The 24892-nt window shown below is 40.9% G+C and overlaps 1 protein-coding gene across 14 annotated transcripts in view; it reads right to left on the bottom strand.

The window, feature by feature from the left end:
* Positions 1-23083, bottom strand: part of TUBGCP5 (tubulin gamma complex component 5) — a 92323-nt gene extending 69240 nt beyond the window's left edge. For 4 of the 14 annotated variants that reach the window (XR_002823376.1, XM_023727819.1, XM_023727821.1 and 1 more), the window contains exons 1-3: positions 22392-23080; positions 15461-15514; positions 15239-15347 (exon numbers count right to left, since the gene is read on the bottom strand). Coding sequence is in view for 8 of the 14 variants with exons in the window: in XM_023727819.1 (XP_023583587.1) it covers positions 15239-15347; positions 15461-15514; positions 22392-22537 (309 nt within the window). In the remaining 6 variants the exon portion in view is untranslated. The other 10 variants (XM_023727822.1, XM_023727818.1, XM_023727826.1 and 7 more) reach the window with 8 other exon arrangements.
* Positions 23084-24892: the final 1809 nt, after the last annotated feature.

Raw genomic sequence — 24892 nt, 5'->3', positions numbered from 1 at the left:
GACAGGAAGAAATGTACATACCTATTTTTTGTTTCGCTTACAACATCCTGAAAATACTTTAACCAACTTTGAAAAAAAATGTGATAAAATATACTATATGAATATAATTATGTGAGTAGTATAAAGAATAAGAATAATCCTAATATAATCCTTCCTTTTTTACTAAAAAGGAGGTGTTTTAATAAAATGTTGATTTGTAGGAGATACTCTGACATACTAATTACAAGGGAGGTTTAAGAATGTATTTTGAAATGTCAGCTAAGAAGGATTAAGGTAAATATCATGAAACACAAACTTGAAGAGAATAAAACATGCTACTAGCTGCAAGGAGCTCATTTGATGCCAGTTACTAGTTGTGAAATGCCATTCTTCACTAAAGAAGCCAAGGCTTGGAGAAATGGCTGATTGCAGAGATGAAGCTGGGCAGCAGAAAATGAGCCTAGAAGTTCTTGTTGCACTAGAAAGTAATGACATGCTCAAAGAACGATGATGACGTATCAAAAGGCCACAGGAAAAGAGGCTGGAACAAGATGGTGGCATGAGCAAATCTACACTCTTGTCCCCCAACAAAAACACCAAAAAACAAAAACACAAGCAGAAACGGGCAGAACTGACATTGTCAAAGAACTCTGGAAACCAAAGGGTTACAGCAACTAAGGAAATGCTGAAACTAGAAAAAGGTAACTTCTATAAGGTAGGAGAGTTTTAGTTTTCTAATTACCTGCACCCTACTCCCTCCTCGGCTTCGTGCGGCCATCTCAAAAGTAGCAAGGGCCAGCACTCCCAGAGAGGGAGCCTCATCTTTGGCTCCAGACAAAGCAGAGCAGACTTTATTTGGAAATTTTTGTGTATGTCTGTTCTAACTTGTTTGGGGGCTGCCTAAAGGTCTGAAGCAAGGCACTCAAGGTGAGTTGATTTGGTTTGGCTTGTCTCAGAGCTCATGCAGGGATAAGGGGCAGTAGGTAATGCCCAAACTGCTCAAAGGCTATAGCCAGCCTGGCCTGTGGGTGCCTGGAGCTAAAGACTACGAATAGGTGCCAAAAAACTGCAAGGAGAAGCCAGGGTGAGAGTTTCTTTTGGAAATTAAGGCTTTCAAAAGCGGTTATACAGGGGAATTGAGAAAGCCACACACATGCCCAAGGCTCAGAAATTACCTGAAAAGACCCTACACTTTCATCTTCGGTGAAACACATTACAAGCCTAGTTAAGTGTTAACTAAAGGCCCGGCACAGAAACAATCTGCAAAGACTGGAAAAGGTTTCTTTTTCTTTTTTTAGTTTTGTTTTGTTTGATTTTCCTGCATGTTCTTCCAGGAAATCTCTGTCGATACACTAGCTGAACAAAAGCCAAGGAAGAGACTTCAGTGTTCACACACATACAAGAGGGCAGTCTTTGCAAAAATAGTAGGTCACTAAACAAATGGAAGACTACAGGCTTCAACAACTAAAAAACAAAAAACCAGCAAACCCTAAGGAAGGGGAAGAATCTGATTTCTAACGTTACCAAATATTAACATGCAAATGCTCGAGTTTCCAAAAAAATCACTAGGCAAACAAAGAAACAGGGAAGGATAATCCATTCAAAATTGCAAAATAAAATGACAAAAGCTGTCCCCATGGAAGCCCAGATTACAGACTAGAAAATGACTTTAAAACAATCTTAAATATGCTCAAAGAACTAACAGATAACACAAAGAACTAAAGGATCAGAAAGATGGTAGAGGAACATGAATAAAATGAGACTATCAATAAAAAGAATGAATTTTAAAAAAGGACCAGACAAGAATATTGGAGTTGAAAAGTACAATAACTGAAATAAAAAATTCACTGAAGGGGTTCAACAAAAGATACGAGTTGGCAAAAGAAGAACCAGTTAAATTAAGATAGGATGATTGAAATTATTGAGTCTGAGGAGCAAAAGGGAGCCTACAGGAATTGTGGGGCACCATGAAGCAAACCAACATATACATCACGGGAGTCCCAGTAGGAGAAGAGAGAGACAGAAGGGGCAGAAAGAATATTTGAAAAAACAATGGCCCAAAACTTCCCAAATTTGACAAAAGACATGAATCTACACATCCAACAAGCTCAACAAACTCCAAGCAGGATAAACCCAAAGAGATCCTCACCAAGAAACATCAAACTCTTGAAAACTAAACATAGAGAATATTAAAAGCAGCAAAAGAGAAGTGAATCATCACATACAAGGGATTCTCAAGATTGAGCACCAATTTCTCTTCAGAAACCATGCAGCCCAAAAGGCAGTGGGATGACATATTTAAAGTGCTAGAAAGAAAAGAACTGTCAACCAAGAATTCTATATCCAGTAAAACTGTCCTTCAAAAATTAGGGCAAAATTAAGAGTCCCAGACAAACAAAAGCTGAGGGAGTTTGTTACCACAAGACCTGCCCTATAAGAAATTCACTTCTCTTTTGCTGCTTTCAATATTCTTCAGGTTGAAATGAAAAGACACTAGAGAGCAACTTGAAGTCGTATGAAGAAAAAAAGATTCTCAGTAAAGGTAATTTCATGGGCAAACATAAAGGTCAGTTTTATGGTGTTTTAGGTTTGTAACTTTACTTGTTATGTCCTACATGGGGAGAAAAACAAACGTATAAATAGTAATAAATTTGTTATTGGGCACACATGTATAAAGATGCAACTTGTGACAACATAAAGGAGGGGAGAAGCATTGGAAATATTTTTGTATCTTATTAAAGTCAAGATGGTATCAATTTAAATTAGACTGTTATAAATTTAGGATATTAAATATAATCCCCATGGTAACCACAAAGAAAAATATCTAAAAATATACACAAAAGGAAACGAGAACAGAATCAAAATGGTTCACTACAAAAAAATCAACTAAACACAAAAGGACGACATGGATGAACCTTGAAAACATTACGCTAAGTGAAATACATTAGACACAAAAGGACAAATGATGTATGATATGAAATATAGAACAGGCAAATGCACAGAGACAAAAGTTTATTTGTGGTTATCAGGGCCTTGGGAGAGGAGGGGGTGAGTTACTGCAGAAGGGATACTGAGTTTCCATTTGGCGTGATGAAAATCTTTTTGGAAATAGTGCTGATGGCTGTACAACATGGTTAATGTAACTAATATCACTGAAATATACACTTAATAATGGTTAAAATGGCAAAATTATTGTTATATATATTTTATTACCAGGAAGGGATGGTGAAGCCACAGGAACCAACTTGGGCTCCCACTGGTCAAATCTGGGACAATACATGAGATATTTACATAGTTTCATAGCTTCTCCCCACAAATTACTTATTAATAATGAAGAGAAAAATAATAACTCTGTAGTGATGGACCTGGCACAGTATCACCTTTATCAGTGACTGAAGTTAATGTAAGTAATACTGGGACAATTCGACATCACGTACCTCCTTAAATGACAAACACAGAAGGACACAATATCACTTCTGTGGTATTCCTGCTAAAAATGTATCACATGAATCGTATGAGGAAACATAAGACAAACCCAAACTGAGGGACAAGCTATGAAATAACTGGCCTGTACTCTTTAAAAATATCAAAGTAGAGAAAAAGAAAGGCTAAGAAATATTCCTGATTAAAGGAGACTGATCAGTGAATATGAGTAAAGTGTATACAGGTGAGCCTTCTTCAACTATTCTATAAGTTTGTGACTGCACTTTTTAAAACTACATTAAAAAGTCACCAAAATATAAAAATACTCCAAATGTGCTAAAAGTCATAAACTCTGCATGGTAATGAAGAGATGAGATGGTTTTAAGTTGGGAAAGGTAAGGGAAGTCTCTTTCTGATGCCTGAAGACCAGGTGAGATCTCCCTAACACATGTTCTATAGCACTGTCTTAGTCATCTAGTGCTGCTCTAACAGAAATACCACAAGTGGATGGCATCAACAAAGAGAAGTTTAATCTCTCACAGTCCAGTAGGCTACAAGTCCAAATTCAGGGCATCAGCACCAGGAGAAGGCTTTCTCTCTCTCTGTAGGAAGGTCCTTGTGATGCATCAGTCTTCCCTTGGGCTGGGAGCATCTCAGCACAGGAACCTCAGGTCCAAAGGACGCACTCTGCTCCCGGCGCTGCTTTCTTGGCGGTATGAGATTCCTATGTGTCTCTGCTCGCTTCTCTGTTGTATATCTCAAAAGAGATTGCATTGAGACACTATCTAATCTTGTCAACCTCATCAGTATAACCTCATCACAGTGACAAAATTTACAACACATTAGGAAATCACATCAGATTACACAATCATACAACACTGGGAATCATGACCTAGCCAAGCTGACAGATATCTTTGGGGGACACAACTCAATCCATGGCAAGCACCTTATAGTAGTCTTCTTTACAGTATTTATCATAATTGTAACTAAACAGTTATCTGGGCAGTGATGATCATGTCTGTCTTGTTTGTGCTGTATGCCTACTATCTAGTGTGGTCGTCAGGACATGATAGGCAGCTGGAAAACTTTCTGGAAATGATAAGGCAATAGGTACGATCACTAATAAGACTGCATAGAGTTGCCTTCCTTTGCTAATTTCTCACCTGCTTGGAAATGCCTGAAGTTCCTTTAACAAGGAAAAGGATTTTTATTCCACAGAGAAAAGCAGTCTAAAATGTAAAAAGTTACTAAAGAAAATAATTCTCATTACATACATCTATTATTTAGTAATAATTACTAATGTCAGATTGTTTACTGATGACAAAGGAGGACACTGGGTGTCTGAAGGAGGAACAAATTAGAGAAAAATTAAAGAAGTCTGTACAGCAAAAGCAAGGGCAAACACTGCATTCTTGCAGACCTCACTACTTTGCCAAGGACTAAATCTTTCTTTCTGTAGCTGCATGGGGACACCCAAAAGCAGTGTGGATTCATGGGAGGAGGACCAGGAGATGTTGTGCACAGTTATCTTCCCAGTCTTGTAAATTTGGTCATTTTTTCAGTAACATCTATAAAAAGGCTTCACTCCTAGAGGACTCATTAACTGAGGTTATCACCCAATACAAATTTGCACTAAAGATCAAAACAGAGCCTATCATTCAGCAATATATCATGCTTTGACCACGGTCACTAGCTATACTAAATAAAAAAGAAGACTAAGAATTAGGAGTCTGGCACTTACACTGAGAAGATATCTGGAGCCCTGCAGTGCCTGCTTCCCTGTGGAAACTCAATGAATGCATGCACATATATGTTGAAAGAAGCAGTCCTACATGCTGTACGTGATATCCAAGGTGGTCTTGAATCCTAAAGACAGAGACAACTTTTACTACATTCCCACCTTCTTTGAAATCCAGAGCCACAAGAAGCCAAAACTGCTAGTTACAGCCAGGATTTTATAGATGTGTCAAGGTAACATTCCCCAATTCTTTTTTGTTAACTATGTCTTAGCACCTGGTAGATGGCAGACTATCATTTATCTAGCAACTCCTAGGACATTATATATCTATATCTATCTACTTATAAATTAAAACACAGTAAAGTGAGAGATTCACTTCTGGCATGATGGAGGGAGGTGGTCTTCAAATACTCTCCTCAAAAAGGAGCTATAAATCTCGACAAAATTGTGAAAGACAATTTCAGTGATCTGGATCAAATGTTGAGAAACATTTACTCATGGAAACTATAGCACAAGTTTATGGTATTGAAGCCTGGAGCTGTGTCCCTCCTCCCCCAAGCTCCGTCAGAGTGGCAGTTCAGCCAGGGCAGGACAGGATGTGAAAACCAGCAGACTTGCTGCCATGGCTGGAGGAGGCTCACTTGATACGGAGAGTTGTCAGCTAAAATGGAGATTGTAGTGGCAAGGCAAAAGGGTGAAACAGTGCCTCTGTTACTCTGAGATTGCAGGCCTGTGTGGGGCAAGCAGCCAGGAATTTATCAAGGAGCTCCTGGAATTTATCAAAGGGGGGCTTCCTAAGCTCTCCATATATCTTGCGTTGACCAGAGGCTGTGAGTATGCACAGCAGAGACTGGAATGGACACAGCCATTCATTCTTGGCTGATGGAGCATGAGCTCATGTGCAAAGAAGACTCTTAGAGAGTGAACAGAAAGTAAAAGCCAAGTCAGTCTTGAAAATGGCCTTACATGCTTGGTCAACGAAAAAGAGGAAGACTCTCAATGAGATGGATTGACATAGTGGCTGCAACAATGGGTTCAAGCATAACAACTGGAGGATGGTGCAGGACTGGGTAGTGTTTCATTCTGTTGTACACAGGGTCACTATGAGTCAAAACTGACTTGGCGGCACCTAACAACAGCAACAACCCAGGCCACACACCTATCAGTCAGTAGAGAGCACAAGCCTTACTGGCTTGAGGTATTTGAGCACAACCTCTGACTAATCTTTGGCTAAGGATTAACATGCAGTCACAGGGGTGACCTCAAAGAACTAAGGAAACAATGTTTAAAAACTAAAAATAAAAGGCTTAAAAATAAGAGAAGACCTGTGCAGACACATCAGCGGTCACACACTGTTGGGGAGACAGACTTTATACATTGTAAGTCCAAACGAGTTCCTAAACAAACAAAACAACAGTGACCCTCAAAGAATGGGGGAAGTCAGAATCCAGGGTTGCTATAATATATTATTTAAAATGTCCAGTATTCAACAAAAAATTATAAAACACATAAAGCAGCAAGCAAGTATGACCCATTTTCAAGGGAGGGGAGAAGGCAGTCAATAGGTACTCTTTCTGAGTGTCCCCAGATGTTGGATTTAACAGATAGACTTCAAAGCAGCAATTATAAATATGTTCAAAGAACTAAAGGAAATAATGTTTAAAACTTAAAGGACACTATGATGACAATGACTCAATAGACAGTCAATAAATTGAAAAAAATTTTTAATGGAAATTCTGGCATTGAAAAGTAAAATAACTAAAACAAAAATTCACTACAGGGGATCAACAGTAAATCTGAGATGGCAGAAGAAAAAAATAAGTGATATAAAAACAGATACTATCCAATCTGAAGAACAGAAAAAAAAAGACTGAAGAAAAATGAACAGTGTTGGACACCTGTGCAACAACAGAAAGCATACCAAGATATGCATCATAGGAGTCTTAGAAGATGAGAGACAAAAGGGCAGGAAAAAATAATGGCCAAAAACATCCCAAACATGACAAAAAAATCGTTCATCTACAGATCTAAGAAGCTCAGTGAATCCCACATAGGATAAACACAAAGAGAGCCACACTTAGATAAATCTTAGTCAAACTGTTGAAATTCAAAGACAGGGAGAAAATGTTATAAAAAGCAAGTAAGAAATGACTCATCACATGCAGGATAATAAGAATGAAATCATAAATTACCAAAACCAGGAACGAAGGAGAGAACTTCACTACTGACTGTAGAGAAATGAAGAGCTGTGTAAGAGAATATTTGGAGCCCTGTTGGCACAGTGGTTAAGAGCTCAGCTGCTAAGCAAAAGGTCAGCAGTTCAAATCCACCAGCCACTCCCTGGAAATCCCATGGGGCAGTTCCACTCTGTCCTAAAGGGTCTCCATGAGTCAGAATTGACTCGACGGCAACATTTTTTTTTTTTTTTTTTTTTGGTTAAGAGAATATTATGAACAAATTTATACCAACAAATTAGACAATTCAGATGACATAGACAAATTCCTAAGAAGATACAAGTTACCAAAACTGACTCAAGAAGAAACAAAAAATGTGGATAGATCTATAACAAGTAAAGAAATTAAATTAGTAATTTAAAATCTTCCTATGAAGCCCAGATATGGATGGCTTCACTGGTAAATTCTACCAAACATTTAAAGAATTAACACTAACTCTTCATAAACTCTTATAAAACATAGAAAAGGGGGGAATATTTGCCAACTCATTCTATGAGGTCAGTATTACCCCAATACCAAAGCAAAAAAAAAATGACAAAACAAACAAACCAAAATATCAACAAAATAAATGACCAAGAAAACCCAAATGATCTTCTCAATAGGTATGAAAAAACATTTGACAAAATCCAAAACTCATTCATGAGAAAAAAAATTCTCATCCAATTAGGAATAAAAGGAAACTTCCTCAACCTGATAAAGGGCTCTATGAAAAAACTACAACTATAGCTAACATTATACTTAATGATGAAAAACTAAGTGCTTTCCTGTAAGACTGGGGATGAGGCAAAGCTGTGTATTTTCCCTACTGCTCAACATTGTATTGTAGATTTTAGCCAGTGCAATGGGGAAAACCACCCCAGTAAAAACAAACAAAAAGTTTATATTAGAAATGAAGAAGTCAAACTGTTTTATCTGGAAATGACACGATCCTGTATGTAGAAAATTCTAAGGAATATTGAAGAAAGTTACTAACATGAATGAGTTTACTAAGTTGGAGTATACAAAATCAATACAGAAATGAATTACATTCCTGTATGCTAGCAACAACCAATCTGAAAATGAAATTAAGAAGACAATTTCATTAACAATAACACCAAAAAGAACAAAACACTTAAGTGCAAGATTTATACACTGAAAACTACAAGCATTTATCTTTAATTGCCAACAGAACTTAAAGAAGATCTAAATAAGTGGAGAGATATTCCATATTCACGGACTGGAAGACCTAATATCAATAAGATGGCAATACTTCCCACATTGATCATAGATTCAACACAACCGCTATCAAAATTTCAGCAGACTTTGTCTGTAGAAATTGACAAGCTTATCCGAAAATGTGTATGGAAATGCAAAGGGTCTAAAATAGACAAAACAATTTTGAAAAAGAACAAAGTTAGAATACTTGTATTACCCGATTCCAAAACTTACTATAAAGATATTCTGTATGTATTGGTGTCAGAGCAGGCATATAGATCAATAAAGCAATTAAGAGTCCAGAAATAAGCCCTTGCACTTACGGTCAATTTATTTTTGATAAAGTTGTTGAGATAATTCAATGGGTAAAGGACAGTCTTCTCAACAAACGGTGCTGGCTCCATATGTAAAAAAATGAACTTAGACATTTCCTTACACCATATACAACAACTAACTCAAAATAGATCATAAACCTAAATGTAAGTGCTAAATCTATAAAAGTACTAGAAGAAAACATAGGAGAAAAGTCTTTATGGCCTTGGGTTAGGCAAAGAGTTCTTTGACATGACACTTTGAACATGGGACATAAAATAGAAAAACTGATAAATTGGACTTCATTAAAATTAAAAACTTTTGAGTTTGAAAGAGTAGCACTAAGATGACAAGACAGCCCAGAGATTGGAGGAAAATATTTGTGAAATACAAAACCCACTGCCATCGAGTTGACTCTGACTCATGGTGATCCCGTGTATTATAAAGTAGAACTACTCTGTAGGGTTTTCTTGGCTGTAATCTTTATGGAAGGAGACCACCAGGCCTTTCTCCCATGGTGCAACTGGGTGGGTTTGAACTGCCAAGCTTTAGGTTAGTAATTAAACGCAAAACTGTACCACCCAGGAATCTTATATATCCTCTTTTATTGTTGTTGTTAGTTGCTGTCGTGTCAATTCCAACTCATGGTAACCCCATGTTTGCAGAGTAGAACTGTTCTGTAGGGTTTTCAAAGCTGTGACCTTTTGGAAGCAGACAGCCAGGCCTGTCTTCCGAGGTGCCTCTGGGTGGGTTTGAACTGCCAATCCTTCAGCTAGTAGTTGAGCACTTAACCGTTTGCTCCACCCAGGGACTCCAGGATGGCTATAATTAAAAAGACAATAATAAGTGTTGTTGAGGATGTGGAGAAACTGGAACACTTACACATTGCTAGTGAAAATATAAAATGATACAGCCACTTTGGAAAACAATTTTGCAGTTTTAAAAAATGCTAAATTTAAACTTACATATAAACCAGCTTTCTTACTCCTAGAAACCTAAGAACACTGAGAACAAATGCCCACACAAAGACTTGTATCAGAATGCTCACAGCAGTTCATTATTCATAATATTCAAAACTGGAAATCATCAAATTTCATTAACTGGTGAAAAACAAAATGTGGTATATTCATATAATAAATTATTCATTACTAAAAAGGAACAGGACATGATATATGCTACAACATAATCTCAAAAACAAGTGAAAGAAGCCAGACATAAAAGACTAGATATTGCATGACCATTTATATGAAATGTCCAGAAAAAGCAAATTTATAAATATAGCAAGCAGATTAGTAGTTGTCAGGGTTGAGTGCCAGCAAGGATTGACTGCAATGGGGTTCAGGGAAATTTTGGGACGATGGAAAATGTTCTAAAACTGGATTGTGTGATGGCTGCGTGACTATAAATTTACTAAAAATCAGTTAATTGTACACTCACAATGGATGAATTTTATGGTCTATAAATCATATACCAACAAAGCTGAAAAAAGAATTGCAAAGTTACTTCTACAACAGATGTATATAATGCACAGCAGGGGAGAACGGGTGAGCAATTCTACTTAAGTCAGGCCGGAGTAGGACAGAGAGAGAGAAAGCAATGCAGAAAGGACTGCACAGGTTTATTTACTCCTTCAACAAATACTTATTGAGTGTCTATTCTGTTTCAGGTGCCTAAGAACTTACCATACCTATTCAATCTGTATGCTCAGCAAATAATTCAAGAAGCTGGACTATATGAAGAATGGGACATCAAGACTGGAGGAAGACTAATTAACAACCTGTGATATGCAGACAACACAATCTTGCTTGCTCAAAGGGAAGAGGACTTGAAGCACTTACTGATGAAGATCAAAGACCACAGCCCTCAGTATCGATTACACCTCAAAATAATGAAAACAAAAATCTTCACAACTGGACCGATAAGCAACATCATGATAAACAGAGAAAATACTGAAGTTGTCAAGGATTTCATTTTACTTGGATCCAGAATCAACACCCAGGAAGCAGCAGCAGTCAAGAAATCAAACAGTGTACTGCACTGGGAAAATCTGCTGCAAAAGACCTCTTTAAAGTGTTAAAAAGCAAAGATGTCACCTTGAGGACTAAGGTGCACCTCACCCAAGCCATGGTGTTTTCAATCACCTCATATGCACGCGAAAGCTGGGCAACGAATAATGAAGACTGAAGAACTGACGCCTTCGAATTGTGGTTTTGGCGAGGAATACTGCACTGCCAAAAGAACAAACAAATCCATCCTGGAAGAAGTACAACCAGAATGCTCCTTGGAAGCAAGGATGGTGAGACTATGTCTCACATACTCTGGATGTGTTATCAGGAGAGACCAGTCCCTGGAGAAGGACATCATGCTTGGTAAAGTACAGGGTCAGCGAAAAAGAGAAAGACCCTCAACAAGATGGACTGACACAGTGGCTACAACAGTGGGCTCAAGCACAACAAGGATTGTCAGGATGATGCAGGACCCGGCAATGTTTTGTTCTGTTGTACATCGGGTCACTCTAAGTCGGAACCGACCTGATAGTGCCTAACAACAACAACAGGAACAAATCAGATACAGAGCCCTACACTTGTTAAACTCACATGTTAGAGGGGGAGAAAGACGATAAACAATAATAAGGATAACAAATATACGAAATACACAGATTCCATAGAGATAATACTTGAATTTCATATTGGAAGACGAGGTTCCTCAGGAGGAGGGAAGGGGAATGGCAGATCAGGTACTGAATACAGGATGTGTCACAGCAGAGTTAGGAATTGAGGTTCTACTGTGTTCAGGGCCCCCTATAGCAGAGGTGATGCAGAAAAATGACAAGAGATGAAAATGAAAAGGTCAAAGTAGGGATCAGAAGGGACACTTGTTTAATTTAATTCTCCTGTAAGAACATAGGTATTACACGAATAACTTCAAATACAACAACCAGCACAAAGCCAATTCCTATGAGGCAGAGGCCAAATATATCCTAGATCTCCAGTTTCTCCAAGGTACTGTGCCAGTCCATCTCTGACAAGAGCCACTCCCCCTCCCCTCAGCATTCTTCCCTCTCCAGTTTGGGTTCAACAATTCACTGCAATGTCCCACAGAACTAACAAACTGTACTTACAGTGAAGTGATTTATTAACGAAATAACAACTCAGGATCAGGATCAATAGGCTACAACTGGGGATCAGGTTCAGGAAGCGTGTGGGCAGTCTGAAAGCCTCCCCGAAGTGGAGAGTACATCCCTCCCTTCTTCAGTGCAGGACAGCTCTCTCAGATCCTCTTGCCATGCAAGCAAGCAGGCCCTTCTCTCTGCTATGCACAACCCCTCTTGGCCATGCATGCCTCCTCTTGGTCATGCACACCCACTTCTCAGACATGCAGGCCTCAACTCCCTCAGGACAGGCCTCCTGTTGGCCATGCGTGTATTCTCTCACCCATGCAGGCCACTCTAGCTTTGGCCTCCCTGCCGTCAGCCTCTCCACTGCTAACTTACGTAGCTCATAGCCAGTGTAGCAGCTTGCTCTGCTCTCTTAGCTGCTTTCCTAGCAGCAGATTTCTGCCATCACCACTGACTCTGCTGCAGGGCCCATTCCTGGCCTGTCACCACCAACTCTGCTGCAGGGCCTCTTCCAGGCCTCTCACTGTCTTCAGTGTTACTGCCCTTGGCCCTTGTTATAGCTCTTTTAGGAGGTTCCTCATCTCCTTTCTCTCTGCTTCTTCTTTCCTCTTGCCTTTCTAAAACCTCTGTGGGGTTGGCTGCTTATATAAGCAAACTCATTGTCAATTTCAAGGCATGACCCTCCCAGCAGAACCAAGAACTGACCAATCCCCTTGGTAGACCACAAGTCACTCAATTTGCATAGTAAACTGATCAATATCTGTGAGGTGTATAAAACAGACCAATCACAGGGCAGACTGCAGCCCAGGGCTAGACAAAAAGTATCAAACCATCAAGCTGTTTACAGCTTACCCAAAAAATATCAATCAACCTGGAGAAAAGTAATAAACCCTTTTGGGTAGAAAACTAGGGCAAAGGTAATGCCTCGGGACTTAGGGAAGTCAAGCTGTTTTTGCAAAGAACCAAGGCAAATGCCACATAAAGGAACTCATTTCATCACAGGTATTTTGAGTGGTACAAATAAAACTGAGATTAAGTCATTTAACTTGCCCAAAAGGGAAAAATTATTGGAATAGAATCTTTATGGGATTAATAGTGCCTGGCACATAGTAAGCGTATAAAAACGCCTATATTATTAATATAATGGTGTCATAGGGTTTAAATTATTAAATTCTACAATCCACCCAGAGAACTGCCTCTTTCTCTTCCCAAATGGTCACTGCAAGAACAGTAAATGAAAGAGGTGTGCTTCTATTCCTTAGAAGACTTGTTAACAACCTGCAATATGCAGATGACACACTCTTGCTTGCCAAAAATGAAGACAACTTGATGCACTTACTGATGAAAGTAAAATACTACAGCCCTGAGTACAGATTATGCCTGAATGTGAAGAAAACAAAAGTCCTCAAAACCGGACCAACGAACAACATCATGATAAATGGAGAATAAAATTGAAGTTGTCAATGATTTCATTCTATTTGGATCAACAATCAATGTCCAAGAAGCAGCAGGCAAGAAATCAAATGACGTATTACTTTGGGCAAATCTGCAAAATATGTCTTTAGATCTTAAAAAGCAAAGATGTCACTTTGAGTGACTAAGGTGTGTCTAACCCTAGCCATGGTCTTTTCAATCAACTTATACACATGTGAAACCAGACAATGAAAAAGGAAGACAGAATAACTGATGCATTTGAATTGCAATACTGGTGAAGAATACTGACTGCCAGAAGAACAAACAAATCAGTCTTAGAAGAAATACAACCAGAATGTTTCTCAGAAGCAAGGATGACAAGACTTCAGGTTGCTTACTTTGGACCCATCATCATGAAAGATCAATCGCCAGAAGAGAACATCATGACTGATAAAGTAGAAGGTTAGCAAAAATGAGGGAAGCCCTCAATGAGGCAGATTAACATAATAGCCACACTAATGGATTCAACATATCAACTATCATGAAGATGGTGCAGGACTGGGCAACACTTCATTCTGTTATATATAAGGCTGTCACGAGTCAGGGCCACGTCAATGGCAACTGTAAAACAACAAAGGGCATGGATTCAGAGCACTGCAGTTCTTTCCCACTCTTCCAGAAATACCTTTACAGCACTTTTCTTTAATTAATGGACAATTAAAGAAAAATTATCTGAACCTCTCTTCCTTATGATGCCAATTTCCCATAAGGAAAGCCTATCCATAATAAAGTATTTCTCACAGAATTAAGCAAGTTAATATATGTGCATAGTCAATGGTTAGTTAGCTCAATAGGCCTGGGTTGCCCAAACCCTGAACATTCTGAAGGTCTTCAGGACTGGTCCCTGACCTGCTCCTGGGAGATAACCTCTGAGCCCTTGGAATTTCCTGCCTGATAAAGAGTGCTTTCATACGCCTGAGGCCTTGAGCCATGCTGTACCAGCTTCACCATTAGGCTAACAACGAGATTTATGGTGAACACCCGTTTTTGTATGCCTGAGGCCCTGGGCCAAGCTCTACCAGTCTGACCTCTCGGGGACTGGAGATTGAGTAGCTAAGGTCAGCCATGCAGGTGCTCATGTCTACGTGACTGACCCCCAATAAAAACTCTGGACACCAAGGCTCAGGTGAGCTTCCCTGGTTGGCCACACTTCCCACATGTTGTCACACATTGTTGCTGGGAAAATTAAGTACATCCTTCTGCAATTCCACTGGGAAGGAAAACCTGGAAGCTTGTATCTGGTTTCTCCTGCGCTCTGCCCCATGCACCTTTTCCTTTTGCTGACTTTAATCTGTATCCTATTGCTGCAGTAAACTGTAACTGGGAGAACATTTTTTCTGAGTTCTGTGAATACTTCTAGTGAATCATCAAGCCTGAGGCACTCCTGACTCAATATGAAACTGATTAGAACAGTGCCTGGAATCCAGAAAGCATTATATAGGTAGTTACTATGAACAGGTGTTGAGAAGCAATCTAAAATTTTTAAGGCAAACAAACCGTGCCATTATTTGCTCCAGGCTCTGATCTCTATTTTCAAAGTAGGCTGGGGCTGACAAGAAGACACTTAAACAAGAACATGCTTTTTATTCATTAGGCAAGAGGCACACTAGATTTGATGGCAATATTTAAGCCAATTTCCAGAAGATCCTGCTCTAGCCAGTAGGCAATATTACAATAGAATGAACGTTTAAATGTTAACAGAAGCTGAAGATAATCAAAGTGGAAACAATGGAATACACAACAGAGATCTCACTATAGAAGGCATACCTTAATTTCCTTTATGCTTGGAAGTGATGCATTTAGAAATTCCTCAGTTAATCTCTTCCAACTAGCAGCTTTGCTGAGATCAGAATGAATAATAAATTTTTCATAAATTCTAAAATATAAAAAAATCAACTGATAGTGAACCATATTAACAAAAAGATCTACAATGAAAATACATATATTTCTGAATATATGGGTATATACATATATATAAAAATGACTTACCCTTTTATTGTCTTTTCTATCTTGTGGCTGTTGACATCCAAGAAACGATGAAATCTAATAAAGTTAAAAATGCAATTCTTATGCCAATTTTGTCACATATAACTGGGTAGACTATTATCATAGCCCTCTGTATCTGCCCATACAACCTAAACTCAGCTAGGAGTTTAGGATGTATGGGAGTGCACCTCTCCCCTCCCATTACCTCCACCATTAACCAGGCAAACCACTACTGTGTCTCAGAGACTACGCAAGCATCCCTTCCTCGGCACACAGGTACATTGTGAGCCTCTCCAACCCTGTGTTTTAGCTCTGTCCTCCTATAATGTCCTGTGTCTACATCCAGCATAGCACGTTCTACACCAGGTGTTCCTAATCGTTTTTACACCATAATGCAACCTGGTGAAGCCTAAGGACACCTTCTCAGAATAAAGTCTTTAAATGCATAAAATAAAATACAAAGGAAACTGTCTTAGTTATGTGGTGCTGCTATAACAGAAATACCACAAGTGGATGGCTTTATGAAACAGAAGTTTATTCTCTCACAGTTTAGAAGGCGAGAAGTCTGAATTCAGGGTGCCAGCTCCAGGGGAAGGCTTTTTCTGTCAGTTCTAGGAGAAAGTCCTTGTCATCAATCTTCCCCTGGGTCTAGGGAGTTTCTCAGCGCAGAGACCCTGGGTCCAAAGGATGTGTTCCACCCCTGGCTCTGCTTTCTTGGTGGTAGAAGGTCCCGTTTCTCTGCTCAATTCTCTCATTTATATTTCAAAAGAGACTGACTGACTTAAAATACAATCTAATCTTGTAGATTGAGTCCTGCCTCATTAACATAACTGCTTTTAACCCTGCCTCATTAATATCACAGAGGTAGGTATCTTAGTCATCTAGTGCTGCTTTAACAGAATACCACAAGTGGACGGCTTCAACAAACGTTTATTCACTCACAGTCCAGTAGGCTACAAACCCAAATTCAGGGCATCAACTCCAGAGGAAGGCTTTGTCGTCGGCTCTGAAGGAAAGACCTTGTTGTCAATCTTCCCCTGGACTAGGAGCTTCTCGGTGCAGGAACCCCGGGTCCAAAGGACGTGCTCTGCTCCCAGAGTTGCTTTCTTGGTGGTATGAGGTCCCCAACTCTCTGCTTGCTGCTTGCTTCCCTTTCATCTCTTGTAAGACAAAAGATGGTGCAGGCCACATCCCAGGGAAACTCCCTTTACATTGGATCAGGGATGTGACCTGGGTAAGGGTGGTGTTACAATCCCACCCTAATCCTCTTTAATGTAAAATTGCAGTCACAAAATGGAGGACAACCACACACTACTAGGAATCATGGCCTAGCCAAATTGATACACACATTTTTTGGGGGACATAATTCAATCCATGACAGTAGGATTTACAACACATAGGAAAGTTACATCAGATGACAAAATGGTGGACAATCAGACAGTACTGGGAATCATGACCTAGTCAAGTTGACACACATTTTTGGGGGACACAATTCAATCTGTAACATTCCATCCTTTGGCCCCCCCTCAAATTCATTCCTTGCCACATGTAAAACACATTCACCCTATCATATCATAGCAAAAGTCTTCAATCAACTCCAAGTCCAAAATCCAAAAATTCCTCTTCATCTGTGAAATCCAGAATGTAAGTTATCTGCTTCCAAAGTACAATGATGCAACAGGCAAAAGGAAAACATTTCCATTACCAGTGGGAGAAATTGCAGGGAAAGAAGGGATAATAGGCACCAAGCAAGTCAGCAGAACACATTACATTAGCTCTCAAGGCTTGAAAATAATCCTCTGTTCCCTGAGACCATTTAGGCAATGGTCCTGCCCTCCAGACTCTAAGTGTTGGTCACACTCTCCAGATTTTGGGTGAAGGCCCCTCGGCCCTGGGTTTCAGCCCACCATCCTCGAATGGCAACTCTGCTCCCTCAGATTTAGGTAGCCCCATTCTCCTAGTTCATCTGAGTGGTGACTACACCCCATTAGCTCCGGCAGGCTCCGTCCTTCTGTCCCCTGGGTATGGCAACCCTGCCCCTTCATCTTTGGGCAGTGGATCTGGCCCCATCCCACTGACACTTGTAAAAGGCAGCCCTACACTCCGGAACGCGCTGGTGAAGATCTGACTCTTTGAAACCTAGGAGGCTGTGGCCCCACCCTTTGAAGCCCCAGATGCCATGGCTCCACCCTTTGAGACCCCACAGGCCATGGCCCTACCCTTTGAGACTGAGGCAGCTCTACTTCCTGTGTTCCCTATCTCTTCAGCTTCTGCTTCCTTCACCTCTCAGCCCCCTGGGTCTTGCTGCCTGCATGTGCCCTGCTGGGCCAAGTGCTCCATAGCTCTTTAGCTCCACTGATAAGTGCCTGGAGGCACCCCATTCTGCCAGTAAACTTCAGCCAGAAGGCACTTAACTCCTTTGCTCTGTGGACTGGCAAGCCTAGCTCCACCGATAAGTGCCCAGAGGCACCTCACTCCACTAGGAAGTTTCCTGTGCGAAGGCACTCAGCCCTCTCGCTCCGTGGGTCGGCTCTCGGCTCCAGTCCTGTCTTATACTGGTCTCCTGGTTCTGCTGCTGCCGTTGCTCTGATGCTGCCTCTCACCGTCTGCACCATTTCCAGTGTAACAGCTCTCCTCACTTCTTTCTGCATCCTCATCAGAATTGTCTTTGATGTCCATAATTCCATCAATAGTCTCTTCAAGGCAATCTAGGCTTTTACTATTAGGCACTTTAAAACTCTTCTAGCCTCTACCCATTCAGTTTCAAAACCACTTCCACATTTTACGCATCTGTTAGAGCAGCACCCCGCTCCTGATACCAAATTCTGTCTTAGTCATCTAGTGCTGCTATAACAGAAACTGTAAGTGGATGGCTTTATCAAACGGAAGTTTACTCTCTCACAGTTTAGGAGGCAAGAAAGTCCGAATTCAAGCTGTCAGCTCTAGGGGAAGGTTTTCTCTCTCTGTCAGTTCTGGGAGAAGACACTTGTCATCAGTCTTCCCTGCGTCAAGGAGTTTCTCAGCACAGGGATCCCAGGTCCAAAGGACGCACTATTCTCCTGGCTCTTGTTTCTTGGTGGTAGGTGGTCCCCCTGTTTCTCTGCTTAATTCTCTCTTTTATATCTCAAAAGAGACTGACTCAAGATACAACCTAATCTTGTAGATTGAATCCTGCCTCATTAACATAACTGCCTCTAATCCTGCCTCATTAACATCATAGAGGTAGGATTTACAACACATAGGCAAATCACATCAGATGACAAAATGGTGGGCAATCACACAATACTGGGAATCATGGCCTAGTCAAGCTGACATACATTTTGCAGGGAAACAACTCAATCTGTAACAGAAACCAACTATATTAAAATACAGTTCCCAACTATTAAAAAGTTTTTGGTACAGTAAAAGAGGTCTAGCAGTGGGTCCACTAACTACCATTAAAGTAATAGTAAATGATATTTAGAAACATCTGCAGCAACTATATAATGTGAAAATAATCTGTGATTTCTACCGGTGACAAAATCATAGGTAGGCTAATACTACTACCGTGGTTTGTTGCTGTCTTGGTCATCCAGTGCTGCTATAACAGAAACACCGCAAGTAGATAGCTTCAACAAAGAAAAATTTATTCTCTCACAGTCTAGTAGGCTACAAGTCCAAATTCAGCATGTCAGCTCCAGGGGAATGTTTTCTCTGTTATCTCTGGAGGAAGGTCCATGTCATCAATCTTCCCTTGATCTGGGAGCTTCTCTGTGCAGGAACCTCAAGTCCAAAGGACGCACTCTTCTCCCGGCACTGCTTTCTTGGTGGTATGAGGTTCCTATGTCTCTCTGCTAGCTTCTCTCTTTTATATCTCAAAACAGATTGGCTTAAGACACTATCTACTCTTGTAGATCTCATCAATATAACTGCTGCTAATCTATCTTATTACATTATAGTGATAGAATATACAATACACAGTGAAAACAAATCAGATGACAAAATGGTAGACAATCATATAATACTGGCAAATCATGACCTAGCCAAGTTGACAGATATTTTTGGGGGACACAATTCAATCCATGACAGATGGCCTCCAATCATAATGGAAGGAAACATTACTTTTCAGTTGGTAATTTTTTTTTCTTGTTCAAATTCACAAACATCTGAATTGTATCTTCAGACCCTCAGGTTAAGATTCCCTGGTTCTATAAGGAGCCCTGGTAGTACAGTGGTTAAAGCAATGGACTGCTAACCCAAAGGCTGGAGGTTCGAAACCACCAGTGGCTCCGCAGGAGAAAGATGTGGCAGTCTGCTTCCACAGAGATTTACAGCCTTGGAAATCCTATGGGGTCGCTATGAGTCAGAATCAATTTGATGGCGTTGGATTTGGTTCTATATCATACTGTGAAGGAGCCCTGGTGGCACAGTGTTAAGTACCTGGCTGCTAACTGAAAGGTCGGTGGTTTGGACCAACCAGCTGCTCCATAGAAGAAAAATGTGGCAATCTGCTTCCGTAATGATTAAAGACTTAGAAACCTTATGAGGCAGTTCTATCCTGTCTCATGGGGTCACTATGAGTCGGACTCTGGGCTTCAAACCAGCTCGTTCCAGTTCTAACCCCTGCAGAGAATGCACACTTCCACCCCAGACATACTGATCCAGAATCTACATTTTAACAAGATCTCCAGGTGATTTTTACGTGCGGTAAATTTTAAGAACCACTGCTCTACTAGTGGTTCTCAGAATTGGTCCCTAACCAGTAGTATTACCACTGGCCTAGGAACTTGTTAGAAATGCAAATCCCCAGCAGGGGTTCAAACCAGAAAGAATCAGTTTGAAGTCACAGTCAGAACTGACTTGACAGCAACGGGTTTTTCACATCATACTATAGGGTTGCTATGAGTCAGAATCAACTCGACAGCAAAGGGTTTGGGTTTTTTTGGCTATAGTTCTTAGATTTGTCTCTGTCTTCCTCAAGGATAAATCCAAACACCCACTGCTGTTGAGTCAATTCAACTCTTAGTGACCCTATAGTACAGAGTACAACTGCCCCATAGGGTTACTAAGGTGCAATCTTTATGGAAGCAGACTGCCATATCTTTCTCCTGTGGAGCGCTGGTGGGTTTGAACCACTGACTTTTTGGGTAGCAGTCAAGCGCTTAACCACTACACTACCAAGGCTCCTTTCCTCAAGGATAGAGGCTGTATTTTACCTATCTCTGAATTTCTAGGGCCTGCATTGGGTTGCCATGAGTCAGAATGGACTCAGTGGGCAACTAAGGACAACAACAACAGAATATGGCCACAATTTTAAAAAATGTAAACATGAATTGTTCATTTTTAAAGCATCATAAAATTATCTGGTTTTCCATTTTTAGTATCAAAGCCAGTAATCAGTACCTAAAATAAGAAGCAAATTACACTACCACAAACTACATCTAATTCTATTCCAGTTAATTGGCTGTGTGGGAACACGACTTTACCTACTATAATTCAGTTTCTCTATCTGTACTACCATAATTCAGTTTCTCTATCTGTAAAAGAGGATAGTAACTTCTAGTTTCTCTCCCAACTCTAAAAAGGCATCTATCTACCTACCACCGTTTATAAATATTAATAGAAAAGTCATTTGGGACAGGGAATTTAAATTTGTCTATTTCACACCGTGTTATTTTTATAAGTTAAAGAATTTAGTTTATTTCAGAAACTTGGCATGCTTTCATGGGTCTGAAAGCCCTCTATTCTTATTATAATTCAAGTAGGCACTTTATGGAGGAGCCCTGGTGGCACAGTGGTTAAAGTGTTCAGCTGCTACCTGAAAGGCAGGCAGTTTGAACCCACCAGCCGCTCTGTGGGAGAAAATATGTGGCAGCTTCTGTAAAGATTTACAGCCTTGGAAACCCTATGGGGCAGTCCTGCTCTGTCCTATACGGTTGCTATGAGTGGAAATCGACTTGCTGGCAGTGGTTTAGGCACTTTACATCTATGATCATTAAAGCTGATTACCAAGATTACAATTTTTGAAAAACTGTTTACTGTTCAAGAACACTTTTACTCAAATTAAACAGGTAGAATATTAACATTGACTAACACATCTTTGAGTAAAACTTCCACTGCAGGTAATAATCGTATCAGTATTGTCTAGTTTACATCTTCCATAAAGAAAGACTACTTCAACCTAAATAAATTGCACAAATTTAAAAAAATAATTAAACCTTTAATTAATTAAAAGTTAATTACATGAGCTGTATTAGAAGCTGTATTAGGTGACTTTGTGCACTACGTGCCGGTAACTGTTCCAGGTGCTGGGATACAGCAACGAACAAAATAGACCAAGATCCCTGTCCTCGTGGAACTTGTATTCTAACCGGAGGTGGGGTGCGCATTTCCTATCTTGAGGGATGCACCGCCATACATAACCGGTGGAGGATACAAACAGTAAACAACGGATAAATTATCCAATGTGTTATAATATATGCATTCTGGGGGAAAAAGGAGGGCTGAGTAAGGGAGATTTGGAGTGGCCCGGGCAGGAAGTGAGTTAGGGAGAATATCATTCTAAATAGGGTGCGGTCATAATTTTGCTCTAAAAATTCACTTACCTATCCATTCAAAGAACGATTTTTGATGTGCATTTACTGCGCTAAGTGCAATGGGTACGGCCGGAAACAGGACAGACACAGACCTGCTACCTAGAAAGCGCACGTTCTAAGAGGGGAGGCTGACAATCAACAACCCACAATTCACTGTTAAAACACGCGTGCGTCACCGCGACAGGGGAATAGAGGGCACTAAGGAATCGTGCGGAAGCAGCAGTAGCAGAGCCTGCGAGCGCTTCCTGGAGGCCATCCGCGCGCATTCCAATGACCGAAGAGCCCGCAGCCCAGCAGCGGCCGGCCGGGCCCAGACCCCGAGCTCCACCGGGGGCTCCACCAGGCGGCGGGGACCACACCTTAAGTTCGACCAGGCGAAGTGCTGAGCGAGCTGGAAGTTGGGGTCCGCCTCGTCCTGGAGGCCTGTCACATGCCGGACCAGCTCGCGTACTTCTAACTCCTGCTTCCTGTCCAGCCGGCTCCACGACAGCCGAGCGCCAGCCATATCCTCCCACAGCCGTCCTGGCCTGAGCTCCCAAAGGCGTGGGTCTTGACGAGGTTACAGTTCCTCTCGCGATAATTGTGCTGCCTTGGCGTTGGGTCTCCGCGATGTTAGGACTCTCGCGAGAGTCAGCGCTCCTGCAACGTGCGGCGGGCGGAGGGGCAGAGGTTGTTGTGCGCATGTCCGGCAGAGCTGCAGGTGGATCAGTTGGTTGTGTGTGGGTTTTCCAGTAGTCGCGTTTGGGTAAGTCTGAAAGTGTTTGAGGGGAGGCAATTTTACCTGAGGAGCCCCGGGGTGGTGCAACCGATTAATGTGCTTAGCTGCAAACCGAAAGGTTGGAGGATCGAGTCCACCCAGAGGCACCATAGAGGAAAGGCTTGGCGATCTATTTCCGAAAAACCAGTTATTGAAAACCCTATGGAACAGAGTTCTACCCTGATACATATGAGGGCGCCATGATTTGGAGTTGACTGGCAACTGATTTTTTGTCTTTTACCTGAGACAGAGGTCTTTTGAGTGCAGTAGATAAATCTCCCTTTCATCATTGAGCTCCACAAAGCGGCCCAATGCCATTTCGAACCCGCAAGGGACGTATACCTTTGTCAGGTATAACGTGGTGCTGGAATGTCTCCCGTTGTACTTAAAAAAAAAAAAAAAAAATCTTAGAACTTAGTTGTTTACAGCAACATAGTATGTCTATGGGCAAGAAACAGATTTTGGAGGAGAGAAACCAAGCATTCCCTAGCTCTGCAATCCCCACAGACCCAGGAAAATGCTCTATATACAGCTCGCTTGTCAGTGACCAGAAATATAGGATTCAGACCTTTGTTCTGGAATGTCACTTTGAGGAAAGTGGCCTGGGGGCCTGGGGCCTTGCTCCACTTTGATCCTGGTGGGGACTGTGAAGAGAGGTGGCCCCTCCACCGAATTGTAAGTTTTCCGAGCCCCAGGTCTCTTGTCTGACCCATACTGGTGCTCAGAGCCTCTAACTTTGTGAAGACAGAGAAGCCGTGACAGGACACCGGTTTGTGGGGCCGGGATAGATCTCTCAGCCCCAAGGGGGCTCACTGGGCCTCCTGCAGCAGCCTGAGAGCTCTTGATGGGAATGGCACACACTCCAAGGAAGGCTCTGCTCCCTTCACTGCCAGATTTCAGGCTACTGGCTGCCCCATTTGTTTCCACGCAGGACCGAGGGTTGTATAATCTAGTGGTCAAGAGGGTAGGCCTTCAGAGTCAGGCAAACAGGAGTCCCAATCCTGGCTTCATCACTTATTGGGTGTGTCGCCTCCTGCAAATCCCTTCTTTTTCAGCCTCAATTTCTTAAAAGAAGGTGAGGGTGGAGGAGTAGTGGTGGTAAAAACTGCCTATTTTGTAGGGTTAATGTATGTACAGTACTTACAGCCTGGCACATGGTAAGTCCTCAAAAAGTTAACTGTTATTATTAATCAGATTAATAGTGGTCTCTAGCTAACCTTTGTTAATGGTTGGATGATTTTGAGGAGTAGCCAGTTAGTTCTGTAGTTCAGTATATTTATTTACACCTTCATTTTCATGACCCTGTTTAGTTTTGCATCCTTCTGCAAGCTTCAGTTTCTCCTAGAGATGAGCTCTAATGATCACTAAGTTCCCCTCTGCACAGGCCACACTACATAATCCACATTACAGCAAGTGTTAGCAAAGCAGGTTTTCGTGGTACTCAGGCTGAGTGCTGAAGTCTGTGCTCATTTCAGAAGGTATCGCCTGCTCTCACAGATTTATAACTCAGAGTGGCTAATGACTTTATAAACCTTATCTGGCCAAAGATGGAGTATCATCTTGCTTTTGTTATTTGTAATGATAAAAACTAAGTTTAATTGTTTCCCTTAACTTTTGCTCATAATAAACCATCCCCAAACTTATTACATATACTTGTTTAATTTTTTCTTTTAGGAGTCTGCTAGGTTTCCATATGGTTTATTACACTGCATTATTGTAGTAATAGACAGGTGATGCATCACCTAAAACATAGATTGCACAAATTCCCTAAGATGGAGAAAATCACAGTAGAAATGATTCTATGTAAGAGAATTAATACTATCCCTAGGCAATCTTTTCTACTCTAGTTTTAATATCATCTGTATGCTGATAACTCTCAAATCTGTATGTGGAACTCACATTGTTCCAGATCTATAATTGCTGACTGTACATCTCCAAAAATCAATGTATATACACATATTTGTATATATGTATATATAAAATACTATATGTATAATAGATAAATAAATATAACATTTATTTGTTTATCATCTGTTTTATCCACCAGAATGTAAGCTTCATGAGGGTCTGGCTCACAGCTCATCTCTAGAACTTAAAATAATA

Source organism: Trichechus manatus, unplaced genomic scaffold, assembly GCF_000243295.1.
Source record: "Trichechus manatus latirostris isolate Lorelei unplaced genomic scaffold, TriManLat1.0 scaffold00019, whole genome shotgun sequence".
In the NCBI taxonomy this organism is placed as follows: domain Eukaryota; kingdom Metazoa; phylum Chordata; class Mammalia; order Sirenia; family Trichechidae; genus Trichechus; species Trichechus manatus.
Note: the sequence above shows the minus strand (reverse complement) of the source record. Positions and strands in the feature narration are given on the sequence as shown.